At 39.2% G+C, this 17,363-nt stretch overlaps 1 protein-coding gene across 6 annotated transcripts in view; it reads right to left on the reverse strand.

The window, feature by feature from the left end:
- Positions 1-17,363, reverse strand: part of PDZD2 (PDZ domain containing 2) — a 367,396-nt gene that overhangs the window by 68,301 nt on the left and 281,732 nt on the right. For all 6 annotated transcript variants that reach the window (XM_027868865.1, XM_027868863.1, XM_027868864.1 and 3 more), the window contains 2 exons: positions 16,976-17,087; positions 2,839-2,987 (listed from right to left, as the gene is read on the reverse strand). In XM_027868865.1, the coding sequence (XP_027724666.1) occupies positions 2,839-2,987; positions 16,976-17,087 (261 nt within the window). The remainder of the gene's footprint in view (positions 1-2,838; positions 2,988-16,975; positions 17,088-17,363) is intronic.

Below are 17,363 nucleotides of genomic sequence, written 5' to 3' on the forward strand. Positions count from 1 at the left end.
TCTGTTTGATATCCTCCTTCTGGTTTCATTTTTTAATGCTCTTGAGATTGTGATGTTCAGTTGTGTCTTTTAAGCTCTTAAAGCTCTTCAAGCTTTTAAATTTGCTTCTCCTTTCACTGCTTCACTATGTCTTATGAGGTGACACTTCTTGTGATCTTTCTTCTGCTGTGAGTTTATATTCTGAACTGGTATTGCCCTTAGCTTCCCCTAATGTTCCCTTGGCTGTCTGCTAGGCAAGTTTAAAGAATTTGTTGCCTGAGGTAATTTTTAGGTTCTTTTATGCTAAGCTATTGATTTATAATCAGACTTCTACGTGAATTGTTCTAATTTGTCTTTTCTATATTTTGTTTTAGTCAGTCAAGTTGGGGTGGTTTTCATGCTATGGCATCCTCCTCCTCCCCACACACATCTACCATCTACACACACACACACACACACACACACACACACACACTCACTCTCTCTCTCTCTCTCTCTCTCTCTCGTTGTCTTCTGGTTTATCAGTTCTGATTTTTGCTCTAACCAGTCTGATCATAAACAGACATACAACTGGGAAAGGATCCTCACATTGTTAAGGGGCTATTTCTAGCCTTTTAAAATATAATTAATTTCATTCTTGTTATTTTACTTGGTGATTGTCATATCCATACATCTTTGGATTCTTTTGCAGAAAAGTATTTGTGATACATATATGTGAAGCTTCAGTGCAGCCCACAAGTATTTGGACTCTCTCATTCCTCAGGCTGGCACCAAAATGTCCAACTTTTTTTTTTTGCCACACTAAACTGCTGCTTGATGGTAAATGACTTAATACTTGTCTTCCTCTCCCTGTCAGCCTATTTCTACCATTACCACCTTCACCATTACTACTGACTTTTATACAGTGCTTTAAAGTTTGCCAAGTACTGTACATACATTATTTGAAGTTTCTTCCCTTTAGTCTGACACATACACAGAGGTCACGCCAGTGTTTGGTGGCTGAACTAGATAAATAATAGGGGTTCGACCACAGCCTGGATACCACTGTGAGGCCCCACTGTCTCCTGGCAGCTGAATTCAGTTCTCAGATCCAAGACACACAGCAGGATGGAGAATCCAGAAATTTCCTAATAGGCCTTTTTCCTCCTCCTGAGCTCAAGTCCTGTTGGAAAATAGCACTGCTGAATGCCTTCCAGCCTGACCAGAGACAGTTTATCCCATCCACCCTATCATAGCTCTGTCACCTCAAATGCCTCCAGAACAGTGAGGTATCTTTGATCCAAGCAGTTTACCAAGAACTTATTAAATGCCTGGGTGCAGAACACTGTGCTTAGTACCGGAGGTGAAGTGATGTTTTGGTAAGTTGCAGTCTACCCTCCTCAGGCTTCTGCTCTAGGAAATGGATATGATACACACACTTTTGTTGTTCAGTTGTGTCAGACTCTTTGTGGCCCCTTTTGGGGTTTTCTTGGCACAGATACTGGAGTGGTTTGCCATTTCCTTCTCCAGCTCATTTTACAGATGAGGAAACTGAGGCAAACAGGGTAGAGTGACTTGACAGGGTCGCCCAGCGAGTAAGTTTCTGAGGCCAGATTTGAACTCACAAAGATGAGTCTTGCTGACTTCAGGCCTGGAACCCTATCTCCTGTGCCACTTAGCTGCTCCATGATACACAGATAACTGTGATACAAAACTGTGATATTAGTGAACATTACAGAAGAACAAGCAAATGTACTGTCTGAGTGGTACAAAGGGGAGAAAAAGATCACAGCCACCTAAAAAGATCAGAGGAAACTTCCTGGAAGAGGCAGCCTTTAAACTGGGCTTAAAAGGATGACTAGGACTCAGTAGTTAGAAGGTAGGCAGGAAAAGCATTCCAGGCACAGGCAATGAAACAAATAAAGGCACAGAGGTGGTAAAAAAAAAACCCCCAAGGAATATCCTAGGGCCAGCAAAGAGTATTCCATGATGGAGTGTAGAGTACATGGAAAGGATAATATCTAGGAGATGGGGTTGGAGAGACAGGATGGAGAGTCCTGATGCCAAAGCATAATTGCTTCTCCTGTTAACTTTTAAAGTTTTTATTGATATTTTCTGTTTCTTACATCACCACAGTTGTCTCATGTATCTCTCTCTTCCCCCTCCCAGAGAGCCATTTCATGAGATAAATGGTATGTTTTTAAGAGAGGAAAAAAGTCAGCACAACTGATTGATGCATTGAAAAAGGCTGAAAACAATGCATTGTGTAGCACCTGTAGACCTCCCACCTCTATGAAGGAGTGGATTGGGGGTGCATTCTCATATCTCTCCATTCAAGTTCTGTTTGATCTTAATAACTTTGTTATATTTACTTTTTTGGGGGAGGCAATCAGGGTTAAGTGACTTGTATGTTAAGTCACACAGCTGGTAAGTATGTGAGGCCAAATTTGAACTCAGGTTCTCCTAACTCCAGGGCTGATACTCTATCCACTTCACCACCGTGCTGCCTTTTGTTACATTTTCTTTTGATATTTTGTTATGTCATTGTCATTTCCAGTTCCATTGTTGTAATTTTGTCTGTTGTTTTCTTGACTCTCCTTACTTCAGTCTGCATCAGATCATATAGATCTTTTCATGTCATCCATCAGCTTTATCTGTGGATCAGGGCACATAGCTGATAGTACAAAGGACCCATTTGTCTCCATAAAGATAAATGAAGGAGTTAGTCCGTGCCCTCCTGGAGTTGATAAGAGAAAAGGCAACTCCTTGCAGGCTAATTTGCAGACTAGAAAAATTGAAGAGATTAAGGCCTTTCCTTGGCCTGATCAGGGGCCCGAGGTACTGCCCTGGCAGTTAGGAGAGCAGGAGCATCAGACTGACCTGTCTTGCCCCAACAGAGTCAAGCTGCTGTGGAAGGGAATGTTTGCGGGCACTCCGAGAAAACTTCTCCAAAATCTCCCCACCGGGGTCACCATTTTCTACTGTCAGCTCATCATCTTCTCCAACAGATTCTAGACGAGGTGCACCTCCTAGAAAGAAAAAAAAGATTTTTTTATAATGATAATAGTAATTTTTCGGGGGGAGGCCATCAAGGTTAAGTGACTTGCCCAGGGCCACGTAGCTAGTAAATGTCTGAAGTCAGATTTGAACTCATCATCTCCTGACTCCAGGGCCGGTACTCTACCCACTACACCACCTAACTGTCCCTGCTTTAATGTTTTCAAAGAGTTTTACCTATGTTCTCACTTGGTCCTTGAAACAACTTTCTGAGGTAGGTGCTATTATTGCCCCTCTACTACATATAAGGAAACTGAGGCTGAGAAAGGTTAAATAACTTGTCCTATACTAATTAACAATCTGACCCATGGTTCATGCCAGGTCTTCCTGACTTTAAAGCCAGTGTTTTAACCACTGTGCACACACTGCTTCCCCAAGACATGGGCATCAGCTAGTTAAGAATACGTCCATCTACAGCTATCGTAAGGCAGAGATTGGCTCAGTTGCTTAGTACCATGAAAGGTACTTTGTTTGTCACTCAGTTACCCACTGAGATCTCCACCTGCTTCTCCATGCCTTGTGACCGTTAATGCCAGGCTTTGGAGAAATCTCTCTTCTCTGAAGACATCTGTAGAATAACTCAGTTGGTTTAATGAATAAAACTGAATATTTTTAGACAAGGAGCAATGTGTACATTTGTTCCAAACTGACAATTATGATACAGCAGCTGTCGATAATGCAATAAATAAAGACAAGACTGTTCATAGCAGATGGATTTAGCAGCTGGTTTTAAATTTCCTAGAGATAGATACATTTATTTCTTTTAGGACCAAAATGTTAAATAGTAGATTCCCACTGTCAGGAGCAGATATATAAAAATGGAAGGACTTTTTAATTTCCATGTGCAAAATCGCCACTTTAAGAAATCCACCCAAAACATTTAAATTAAATATCCATTTAGACCATGTAACATTTATATAAGACTACCTGCTGATTCAGGAAATTATAACTTTTAGGTGTTAGAAGGCTAGAGATACATTTATCATAATATTCAAAGATTTGACAATTTTGACAAAATCTTTTAAATTGAATTCAAAAGATACATCTTACAATCTAAATGATGAAACTGCATCATTTGCAGATAGGCATGGCAATCTGCAGATGGGTCATAGTACCCTAAGTTCAGGAATATTAAAAACCATCAGCTGTGGGCTTTGACTTCAGATAAACATAATTTTAAAAGGGCTCACCCAAGATAAAAACTTCATTACTCTCTACCTAGCTTATCAAAGCTGAGATTTCAAAATCTGAATGTCTTAGAAGTACTTTTAAAGAGTTTTCATTCAGGAAATAGATTTTTGAAAAATTTTATTATGTACTTCTGTGTGAAAGTCCGTATAATATTTCCCTTAAATATGCATAATTTTACTTGTGAGTTTTTTTTACTGAATTAATCTGAAATGTACAAGCCCAGAAGTTATTTTATTTTTTTTAATTTCTAATTTTGGAGATCATGCAGAAATTAGAACTCTTATTGTGGTTTGAGCTGAGGGGTGGAGGGGGGTGGAAGGGATTGTCCCGTATGCGTGTATATATATGTTTCAGAACCTTTATCAAATGTAAAAGCTGTACATTTCTAGGAAGTTGTGAATTTTTGTCTTTTTTTTTCCTTCAAGCATTTTGCAGTGAGCTTCTTTTACATGTAGCAGATGATTTGAAAGAATACAAAAATATGTGAAGTTCATTTAAAAAAAAACTATAGTATATCACTGGTACAATACACTAAAAAGACTTTAATAAAAAGAAACAATAATAAAAGGCCTCCACTTTAAATGTCATTCATATGTACTTGTGGATGAGAGCTATATACTTTTACACACTTTTTTAGATGAATAAATTATTGAATTACTGAAAAAAAGTTTTCATTCAATTCAATAGCATTTATGAAGGACTACCTAAGTACAAGGTACTGTGTTAGGTGCAGTTTACAGATAGAGATGCCAACATAGGCATAGGCCAGTGTGTCGACATCCTGGCCCATTCTCATGTTGGCATCGCTATCTGTAAACAGATAGTTTCTCCATGTGGACCAAAACATGGAAGAAGAAAGGAGACAGACATTTGTTTTCATTCAGAGGTGTCCAGAAAAAAAAATCCCTTATCCTTTTGTTTATAATTTTCAGTTTCAAATATTTGTAGGGCACTGTCAACCCACACTGAGGATGTTTGATTTTGACTATGTCCTATGGGGTACACAAAGCTACCTGCAGGTATGAGGTAGATGATTTCAGTGGCGTATGGATACAAGGTATTTTTCTCATTGCTAGACTGCTTAAGATCCTTCTCTTCTTCTCCCTCTCCCTTATTAAAGACTGGGTCTCTCTATGTTTTCCAGGCTGGAAATGCAGTGGATTATTCCTTAACCCAATATCACTCTTGAGATGGATTCCATGATCCACATAGAAGCAATTTCAATTGTTTTGTTTTTTCCTTCCACATACATTGCTATAGTCAGTATATGTATATATGTACATAATGTATGTATGTATGTTTGTATGTGTATATATAGTTTTCCTTATTCTATTTACTTCATTTTGCATCAGTTTCTGTGTTTTCTCATGCTTTTCTACAGAGAGCTAAGTGACACAGTGGAGGGTACTGGATATTGGGTCTGGAAGAGCTAAGTTTGAATGTGGCCTAAAACAACGTACTAGCTTTGTGACCCTAGCTAAGTAACTTCTGACTGCCTCAGTTTCCTAAACTGTAAAATAGGAACAATAATAACATACCTCATAGGTTGAGGATCAAATGATATAATATTTGTAAAGATCTTAACACACTGCCTGGCACATAATAGACACTTACTAAATGTTTACTCCTCTTCCCTTCTCTGCACTGATCTTATTCATTGTTTCTTACAACACAGTAATGGTCTAATACATTTGTGACCATCACATGTTTACAGTCATTCCCCAGTCAATGGGTGTCTACTTTGTTTCCAGTTCTTTATTACTACAAAATGAATAATTTTGGTGTGTGTGGTACCTTTTTTTTTTGTCATTAACTTCCATGGGGCATATATGCCTAGCAGAGAGAATTCTGGGTCAAAGGATATGTACAGTTTAATCAGTTTCTTCACATAATCCCAAAATGCTTTACAGAACAGCTGGACCAATTTACAGTTTCACCAGTCTTACTGTACCCATCTTTCGACAACCTCTTTAACATTGACAATTCCTGTCGTTTGCCATCTCTGCTAATTTTCTGAGTATGAGATGAAATATCTAAATGATATTGATGTACATTTTCTCTTATGACTAATGGTTTGAGGTGATCTTTCATACTCATTGTTACTAGTTTCCAAAACTTTTAAAAACTACTTGTTGGTATCCTTCAACCACTTACTTAAAGGAAAATAGTTTTTAGTCGTATATGTTTTTATTTCTATATTTCTATATATTTTGGCTATCAGACCCTTATCAAAGATATTTGATATAAAATTTTTTTCTCCCAGTGGACCATTTCCCTCTTTCTATTAGTTGTTAATTATGTTTGCACAAAAGTTTTTTTTTAATTTCATGTAATCGAAGTTATCTGTTTTATCTTTTGTGATCACCTTTAGCTGTTATTTGGTTAAGAATTCATCCTTCAGTTATGGCTACAGAAAAATGCCTGATTTGCTTCCTTTATCATTACTCTTTTTTTCTGCAAAGAAAGGAAGAAGGTTCATTTTCATACAACTGTTCTTCAGGACTAATCTCAGTTTCATTGTATTGTCCTGTTTACATTGCAGTCATTGTGAAGTCATGATGTCTTCCTGTTTCTACTTGCCTTACTATGAATCAGTTCATATGTCTTTCCTTGCTTCTCTTAATTCTTCATATTTATCATTTCTTTTAGTACAGTAATATATTCCATTACTTTCAGTTACCACAATTTGTTTAGCTATTTCCCAACTGATGGACACCTATGTCTTTATTTTTTATAAAAGTATTTCAGATGAATCCACAAAAGCATTGCTAGATATTTTGTCTTCCACGAGCTAAATATTAGCTAATAGTGACTAATGTTTAAAGTTCTGATTTTCCTCTGCAGTCAAAGAGAAGTTTGCATTTCAGAAGGCAGTAAGACCATGCTCCAGGGCATTCAAATTTTGTAAATCAAGAGTATAGTAATGTCCAGGGGACTTTCTCTTCATTTCAAGAAGAGTTACTAAATATGGGAAACTTTAGGTTTTGATTTAGGAAAAAATTTCTCTAAATGAATCTGTTGATTGCAAAACATTTTCCTTGGGGAAGCAGTAAACACTAGGATACTTGGGTCATTTTATAACCAGTCTGAGCAAAACATTAGAGGATATATAACAGCAACCACCTCTCACCCAGCAATTCTTTAAATCATTGGTGCTAGTATTTCTCTTTCCAGATGTAACTACCAGCATGAAAACTTAGGGTCATGGTATCACAAAATTTAGAACAGGAAAAGGACTTTTCATATTATTGTGGTGTATTAACAGAGTGAAAGACTTGGAGTAAGGAAGAGTTGAGTTCAAATTATGACACTGACATTCACTAGCTGGACAAATCTGAGCAAGTTAAAACATCTCTGAACCTCAGTTTCCTCATCTGTAAAATAGGGATACTAATACCTTTTAAGCAGAGCTTTAAAGAGTGATTGTTGGGCTCAAATGAGATTATTTTGATAAAAGCCCAAAAATGCCCCACCCAAAATTTTAAAGCCCTCTATGAATTGCAGTTATTGCATTTCATCCAATCTTTCTACTTTGCAGATGAGAAAACTGAGGCCAAGGGATTTGTTCAAGGTCACACAGCCAGAAAGTGCCAGAGTTGTGGTTAGAATTCAGGACTTTTGAGTCCAATTCTATCCCTTTATTATACTACGCTGCCTCCCCAGAAAAATTTCTTTAAAAGATCCAAGAGAAGCCAAGAAATAATCAGAGGATGCCTAGATGATGATGAATATCAGGGTGCTTCACTTTGAGAAAACCCAATACATGAAACTTACAAAACAGATAAATTAGAGAGTGTTCATGATGGATGGTCCTGTATCTAAATGACTTGGGATGAAACCTATTTCACAATAATAGATAAAGAAAAAAACTCCCTAGCATTGCACTTCAGGCTCTTGCCAGTCTAGTCTAAAACTCCCTTTCCACTCTCAAATTCTGCTCCTTTCACCAAAGAGCCCACTAACTCAGCTAGACTGGCCTATTCAACATTTCCTGAATCTAGGAGAATCTACCCTTCCCCTTTTCTGCCTTAGATCATTCTTCTTTCTGGAACATTCCTCTCTACAGCCCATTCCACCCCCTTCTTTCCATCCATCCATATCCAACCCATTCTTCCAGGCCTAATGCATATTCGACTTTCTTAAGAAGTGGGCTCAAAGTGATTTTTTTCAATTCTAAGTTCTGATAGCACTTGCAGCCTCTCTCTCACTCATTTGAAATAATTAACATCACTTCAATACTTTAAAGAATCTGTATAAAAGGAAAATTATAAACGCTGGAGAAGATGTAGGAAAACTGGAACATTAATGCATTGTTGGTGGAGTTGTGAACTGATCCAACCATTCTGAAGAGCAATTTGAAACTATGCCCAAAGGTCTATAAAACTGCATACCCTTTGATCTATCAATACCACTACTAGGTCTGTATCCCAAAGAGATCATCAAAAAGGGGAAAAGACCCACATGTACCAAAATATTTATAGCAGCTCTTTTTGTGGTGGCAAAAAATTGGAAAATTGTGGGGATGTCCATCAATTTGGGAATGGCTGAACAAGTTATGGTATTTGAATGTAATGGAATACTATTGTGCTATAAGAAATGATGAACAGGCAGATTTCAGAAAAACCTGCGAAGACTTACATGAACTGATGCTGAGTGAAGTAAGCAGAACCAAGAGAACACTGTACACAGTAAAGCAACATTGTGTGATGATCAATCAACTATGACAGACTTAGCTCTTCTCAGCAATACAATGATCCAAGACAATTCCAAAAGAATCATGATGGAAAATGCCATCCATATCCAGAAAAAAGAACTATGGAGTCGGAATGTATATCAAAGCATGCTATTTTCACTTTTTTTGTGTTTTCTGCTTTTTCTTTCTTGTGGTTTTTCTCTTTTGTTCTGATTCTTTTTTAACCACATGACTAATGTGAAAATATGTTTAATATGTTTGTACATGCATAACCTATATCAGATTGCTTACTGTCATGGGGAGGGGGGAGGGAAAGGAGAGAGGGAGAAAATTTTCGAACTCAAAATCTTACAAAAACTAATGTTGAAAACTAATTTTACACATAATTGAAAAAAAATAAAACACTATTAATTGGGAAAAAAAACCAACCTGTGATTTTATCAGTGGTTTGCAAGGTAAATAGGAGTCAACAATGAAACCTTCAGTTTAAGGAAGGGAGAGAGGCACAGCATCCAGCACTAAGGAGGCGGAAGCCCTGCTGTACTTTGCCTGGGTCAGACCACACCTGGAGTATTGTGTTCAGTTCTGAGTACTGGTTAGGGGAAACCGATTACCTGAAGAGCATCCAGAAGAGTGTTAGCAGGATGGAGAAGAGCCTGAAGATCATTCCATAGGAGGATCAGGTGAAGGAGGTAGGGGTGATGAGCTCAGAGAACAACTGGGGGAAGAATTATAGCTGCCTCCAAAAATGTAAAGGGCAGTTGTGTAAAAGAGGGTCTGGACTTTTCCTATTTGACCTCAAAAGAAAGAACAAGGAGGAATAGGTAGAGGTCACAGAGGGTCAGATTTGTGTTCTACTGAAAGAAGAACTTTCTTTTTTTCTTTTTTTAAGAGACCTTCATCTGTTTCTTTGAATATTTTGTAGATATGTGTGCATCACTTGGGGTATTTATCCCTTCCCTTCACTGTGTGGGCAACCCCTCTTCTTTTTTAAAATTTTTTTTGTCAATTTATTTTGATTTACAATAATCACTTCCATATGCTTTTGAGTTTAAAATATTTCTCCCCCTTCCTCCTCACTACCTTCCCCAAGATGGCACACAATCTGATATAGGCTATACATATACATTCATATTAAACATATTTTCACTTTAGTGATGTTGTAAGTAAAAATTAAAACCAATAAGAGGAACCATCAGAAAGAGGCAACAAAACTCAACAGAAGAGAAAAAAATAGCATTTCGACTTCCATAGTTCTTTCTTTGGATGTGGATAGCATTTTCCATCACAAGGCCTCTGGAGATGTCTTAGATCCTTGTATTGCCAGGAAGGGTTAAGTTTATCAATATTAGTCATCACACAATGTGGCTGTTATTGTGTACAATGTTCTGTTGGTTCTGCTCACTCCACTCAGCATCAGACCATACAAGTCTTTCCAGGTTTTTCTGAAGTCAGCCTGTTTATCATTTCTTATAGCACAATAGTATTCCATCACATTCATATACCACAACTTGCTCAGCCATTCCCCAATTGATGGGCATCCTCTCAATTTCCAATTCTTTGCCACCACAAAAAGAGCTGCTATGAATATTTTTGTACATGTAGGTTCTTTTCCCGTTTGTGTGATCTCTGGGATATAGCCCTAGAAGTGTTATTGCTGGGTCAAAGGGTATGCACATTTTTATAGCCCTTTGGGCATAGTTACAAATTGCTCTCCAAAATGCTTGGATCATTTCACAACTCCACCAACAATGTATTAGTGTTCCAATTTTCCCACATCTTCGCCAACGTTTATCATTTAAGGAAGAACTTTCTAACAATTATTTTGTTGTTGTCATTGAGTCATTTTTCAATTGTATCCAAATCTTTGTGACCCCATTTGGGGTTTTCTTGGCAAAGACACTGGAGTGGTTTGCCATTTCCTTCTCCAGCTCACTTTTACACTGAGGAAACCAGGGCTAAAGTGACTTGTCCAGGGTCAGACAGCTAGTAAGTGTCTGAAGCCAGATTTGAACTCACAAAGATAAGTCTTCTAGACTCCAGGCCAGCACTCTATCCACTGTGCCACCTAGATGCCCCAATTAGATATCTCCAAAAGTAGGACAGTCTTCCTCAAGAGCCTCTTTTATTCCTTTATAATCTAGTTCCAGTCTACCTTCACAAGCTTTTTACATGTTGGTCCCCTTTACACAATCTGTGTACCAGTCAGACTTGCTCATGGTACGTGACAATTCATCTTCTGCCTCTATGCCTTATTCTGGAAGCTGCTCTCCCCTTACCTTTGCCTCTTTGGAATCGTTTGTTTCTTTCAAAGCCCAACTCAAGTGGAGCTTTTGAAAAGTAGAGTGAGTGGCCTTGGGAAGAAGCAGTAGTGCTTTCTCTCTGTAGGTCTTCAAGAAAAGGCTGGATGGACACTTGTCTGTGTTATGGTGGGGATTCTTATTTGGGTTTGGGTTGGACTAGACCTCTGAGATCCCTGAGATTCTATTTTTCTCTGTGTTTAAGTAGTTTCTGTGTTGTAATCAACAAGATCACTTAATGATGGTAATTAGTCCCATCCCATCTTCATGCCATACTATTCCCTTTAATTTTCATTCTTTTCTGGATGACACAATCAATTAAAAATAATTATCAGAAACTTGTCATGTGCAAGGCACTGTACTAAGTGCTTGTAGAAGAAGTCAAAATGTTTCTTCCCTTAATGAGTTACCACCTAGATGGGGTGGGACAGCATAGATAGAAATAGATTATAGAGATATATAGATATATAGATACAGGCATAGATATGGATAAAAATGTAGATAGATATAGATAAATATAGATTTTACATATATTTTTATAGACACACACATGGAAGGAAATACATACATGTAAAATAAGTAGTGAGAGGCAGCAGAGAGCAGTAGAGTCAGAAGGAACTGGTTTGAGTCCTGGGATTTCCCACTTACGAGCTGTATGGACTCAGTTTTTGATACTCAGCACTTTCCCCTCTGATTGGAGGGTGGACGAATAACATTTCTCCCAAAGCCATCCTCTGGCCATTAGAGCCCTCTCTAAACTGAGTCAATTTGCATGGTGATGAGATTTCAGGTAATCAGTTTGTCCTGGGTGAGGCATGGTGTTCCCCAGAATCCATACCAAACAGAACTGCTGATGGAAAATGAAGAGTTATCTGGGAGAGTTACCTGTTTGGAGACAGAGGTATTTGTCATTTGTATTTTACACTGAGGCAATAGTGAGTCACTGAAGCCTCTTGAGAAGACAATGGTGACCCATGTGATCAGAATCTCACTCTGGAGCCATGTTGAAAACAGATTGAAGAGGTCAAAGACAAAGCTAGGAATTTGCTGCTATAAAGTACAGGTGAGAAGCGATGGAGGTCTGAGTTACTGCTGTGACGGTGTGAGAAAGGGAAGAGATGGATAAGATGTTCTAGAGGTAGAATCATGAAGAACTGGCATCTGATTGGGTATAAGGGAGAGTGAGGAGTCAAGGGTGGGGCCAAGGTTTCAAACTGGGTTAAGTTTCTTCTTGAAGCTAAACATCTCAAGTTCTTTCAACTGATTATCTGATGACACAATCCTGAGGCCCCTCACCCTCTCATCCTGGTTGCCCTCTTATCGATGCTCTCTGTTTTGTCAACACCCTTCCTAAAATGGGGCAACCAGAACTAGAAAAAAAAAAAGAAACCTCTAGATGTGATCTGATCAATCCAGGGCAAAGTGGAACTTCCCTGGTCCTGATCATTACATCTTCCTTCCTGCAGCCCATGCTTGCATATATTTGTTTGCTTTTGGTTTCCATATCACACTTTTGAGGGCAGGTAGGTGGTACAGTGGATAGAGAGCCCAGCCTAGAGTCAGGAAGAATTCTTTTTGGGAGTTCAAATCTGGGCTGACACTTACTAGCTGTGTGACCCTGGGTAAGTCACTTAACGCTGTTGGCCTCAGTTTCTTTTTTTTTTGTAAAATAAGCTAGAGAAGGAAATGGCAAACCACTACAATTATCTTTGCCAAGAAAACCCCAAATAGGTTTTCTTTCGTGAAGATTCAGATGCAACTGAACAATATCACACTACTGACTCAGATGGTTAGTTTACAACAAAACAAGTTCATATAAGTGTCAGCTGTATACAACATTAACTCTGAAATGACAGAGGAGAAAATGCCTTCTAGCAACTGACTTCTCAAAATGAATCTTTGTACATCTTTTACAATAAAACCACCTTACAAATCTATAAGCTACCAACTTTCTAGAAGGCTTTCCCATCATTTTACTTGACACCTGCCCAATGGCCACACCTTCAATTTTATCCAGGTGCCTATTCACCAGCTAAACAATATAAAAGGAAACTAGGCATGATTGTACCATGTTTCACTCCATGTGACCAGGGTGGAATGGGATGCCTTGGACTTGATCCGTTATTCATATTTATTAGCCCTTTTATAAAGCTCCATTATGGAAGTGGGGGAGGGACATACAACCTTTGTCCCAAAACCTTAATGAAGAGCTTTTTAAATACAGCCAGAAGACTTCCAACATCAACTTCAATTATCCCTTTTGGGAGATGGGAGATATAAAACTAATTTTTCTGAAGCAGAACTCCCTGGCAATAAAGACAGTACAAAAGTCTATGAACAAGACACAGCCACACTCCCACTGTACTACCTCCATCCTATCTAGCACTTCCATTTCATTGATTATATGACATATTGCTTGAGAATTCCTCCTGCTTCACCATCCCCCCACACACACACAGAAACACCCCAAGCCTCAGTTCATCCTAGAATCCTCTAGCTCCACCTGATCTCATTTTAGTTTCATCTACCTAGCCCTATCCACATCCTGATACCCTAGGCTGTGTCTGTCATTACTTTCACAAATCTAGTCTAATAATAAGTTTAATAGTTGTAATTGAGAGGAACCATGGGGTAGTGGATAGAAAATTGGCCTTAGATCCAAGAAGACCTTGGTTTAAGTCCTGCCTCTGAAATATACTAGCTCTGTGACCCTGAGTAAGCCCCCTATTGTCTCAATGCCCTAGGCAACATTCTGTAAGCATAAGTTCAGAGAAGGGGCCAACCTACATGGGCAGAAAGTGTTTCTTCATCTAGGTGTTCCTGAATCAATAAATTATAGGTCAGGTCCCTATCCTTAACAGGACAAATAATTAGGCTCTCTACTTGCCAGCACATTTGCATTTCAAAAGTTCAGTCTAAATATCTCTGATGTGGGCTTTTCATTTTCGAAAAGAGTAAGGAACTTAAAAGATGGTTGGAATAGCCACAAGGTTATCACTGGGGCAGCCAGGTGGTGCAGTAATAGAGTGCCCAGCCTGGAGTCAGGAAGATTTCTTTTTAGGAGTTCAAATCTGGACTGACACTTACTAGCTGGGTGACTCTGGGCAAGTCACTTAACCCTGTTGGCCTCAGTTTTCCCATCTGTAGAAAGAACTAGAGAAGGAAATGGCAAACTACTCCAGTATCTTTGCCAAGAAAAACCCAAATGAGGTCGCAAAGAGTCAGACAAGACTGAAACGACTGAACAACAAAAGGATTAGCATTAGAGAGTGCAAAGGTACTTATGATGTTCTTAAATGCAGATACAGCCTCACTGATGAGCACATTCAGACTCTTCTGACACTACTGCACAGGAGAAAGGAAGGGAATATGTATTTATGAGGCACTTACCATGTTCCAGGCACTGTGATATGTGCTTTACAGATATTATTTCAACTGATTTTCACAACCACCTTGGGAGGTATGTATTATTATGATTCTCATTTTGCATTTGAGGAAAGGGAGTTAAGTGACTTAATTAACTAGGGTCACATAGCTCATAAATGTCTGAGATAGGATTTGAACTCAGATCTTTCCAACTCCAGACCCAATCTGTTATCCACTTCGTAACCTAGCAGCATGAGGTCATATACTCAGGAGCCTGCTGGAGCCTGCTCATGTCAAATTTTCAATGTATTTGCACTTCAGAAATCCCCAAATGCAAAAAGTCAGGCTTGATTTATTGTTTTGTTGATCATTTGAACTTAATAAAGTCATAGAGAAAATGGTAATGATTCAGATTAAGATTAAAAGTGTATCATGCATACATTTCCTCCCACCACTGGCTAGTTGTTAAATATTTTCCAGCACCACTCCTGATTATATGCCCACTGCTGGACCATTGCTGAGTTCATCTGAACCTCAGTGATGCTTCACTCATTCAGGGGAAACATAATCAATCAAGAGGTAAGGGCAAGCAGAAGGGGCCTTAGAGATCACTGACTTGGGGTCATGGGATCATCCTAGGATCACAGATTTAGAGCTGAAAGAGACTTGAGATGTCTTTGAGTCCATGCCTTCATTTTGCAGATGCTCCCAGGTGAAGGGTTCTAAATTTATTTTTTGTCAAAAAAAAGAGAGAAAGACTTTATCTTTGATCCTGGAGGTAAAAGGGAGCCATTGCAGTTTAATGATGAGGGGCTAATTGGTCAGACCTGAACTTTAGGATAGTCACTTTGGCATCTATGTGGAGGATGGTGGAGAATGGATGAGAGTGAAGAAAGATTCAAAGCAAGGATGTAATTAGAAAGCTGTTGCAGTAGTCCAGCCGAGAGGCAATGAGGGCCTGGATTAGGGGTGGTGGCTTTGGGAAGGGAGAAAAGGGGACATATTCAAGAGATGGCATAGACAAAGACATGACAAACTTGGGAGGGGGTGTCACATAACATTAGAAGACCAGCTTTTATGTCACCCATTTCTTTATCAGAGATAATAAGGAAGTATTAGCTGCACTACTGGACCCAGAATCAAGAAGAAACCATGTTCAAATCCTGCCTTTGATACTTATTAGCTGTGTGACCAAAGCTAGACTGAGCTTTAATTTCCTCATCTGTAAAGTTGGGACTATGACAGTATTTAGCCTCACAGGGCTATGTGGGGATCCAGTGGAATACTACGTGTTGTGCTTTGCAAGTCTTAAAATGAGAAGGTAAACTCTCTCAGTTCTTCTCTTCTAAAATCCCATTTTCTAACCTTGACATCATTTCTGTTGTGCTTGCCTACCATGCCCTCTATGTTGTAGATACTTACTCTCCTCCCCCCACCCCAAAAAAATCACAATGCAGGCAGCTAGGTGGCACAGTGAATAGAGCATTGACCCTGGAGTCAGGAGGACCTGAGTTCAAATGTGACCTCAGACACATAACACTTACTAGCTGTATGACTCTGGACAAGTCACTTAACCCCAATTGCCTCATTAAAAAAAAACAAACAAACCACAATGCACTGGTTCATTCAACTTCATAAATAAGTGTACTTTACAGGTCGTCCTTTATCATCTCAAATGGAAAAAGAGCAATTGGAAGAGTGGAGGAATAGGCCAACAGGGGAGGGACTTAAGTCTATGAAGCAGGTGTAGCTGCTGTTCAGTGTAACTAATGCATTTAAGAAGGTACTTGACTTAATCATAGTGATATTAAATATTCCCTCCGGGGAATAATCTCGACTTTCTGCGAAAGCTCATACTTATTGACAATTTAAGAATCTGCTGATGAGATTGAGAAGGCAGCAAACTATTTGGCCTGAGATCTCTAATTCCACCTTGTTTCCACTCCTTGTTATTTGAGATGTAGCGTAAATGAGGCTTGGTGATGGAAAACTTCTTCTTTTCCCCTTTTTTTGGAGTAAGGATATCTGTGCATATTCATGTCTGCTGGAGAGACAGGCCACCATGGATACTCTACTGGGTTGGTGTGATCACCTTCTAAAAAGCCCCATTGAAATAAACTGAACCCAATACACAGGAAATTTAAGAGTAGGCTAAGGCAAACAGAGACATAGACTTTCACCTCATTATACTGCCAATAAAAAGCTTCAGTTTGGGAAGCCTAGCTCAATGCAAACATTGTGCCATTGCCAGCCTCCTTCCAAACTAAACTATTTAGGGGCTTCATGGAAAGAAATAGCTAACCTTATTAATGGGTTTATCCATATACCTCTAGGCTGGGTCCTGGCTATACTGCACTCTCAACCTCCCTTTCATGGGCAGGACCTGTACTCTCTATCAAAGAGGACTTACCTTGGGAACGGCTCCGGCACTTCATCAGGCAGCTCCCCATGGTGGGGCTTCTGCAGCTTCCCCGGGATCCTTCCAGACAGTTGGGATCTTGGGGTTTATCAGCCTCAATCACCTGAAACAGATAAGACAGGGATTAGAGCATTAGGCCAAGGGACACTGGAGAAGAGGCTCTCTAGTGAGTATACTGTGCTGTCTACTGAGAGAGCCATTGCCCAAGCATTTCTCTGAACCACCACATGGGTGTCATGTGAGGAAGAGGGTTCACAGGATGCAAACAGAAAATGGGAAAAGAACCGTGGACTTGGCAGTGAGAAAGTGTGGGTTTCATCTCCCCTCTTGGCATGCCACAGAGCTCTCTTAAATCTAGAGATTTCAAACACCTGCAGGG

This window comes from Vombatus ursinus, unplaced genomic scaffold (assembly GCF_900497805.2).
Source record: "Vombatus ursinus unplaced genomic scaffold, bare-nosed wombat genome assembly UNPS02014791.1, whole genome shotgun sequence".
In the NCBI taxonomy this organism is placed as follows: Eukaryota; Metazoa; Chordata; class Mammalia; order Diprotodontia; family Vombatidae; genus Vombatus; species Vombatus ursinus.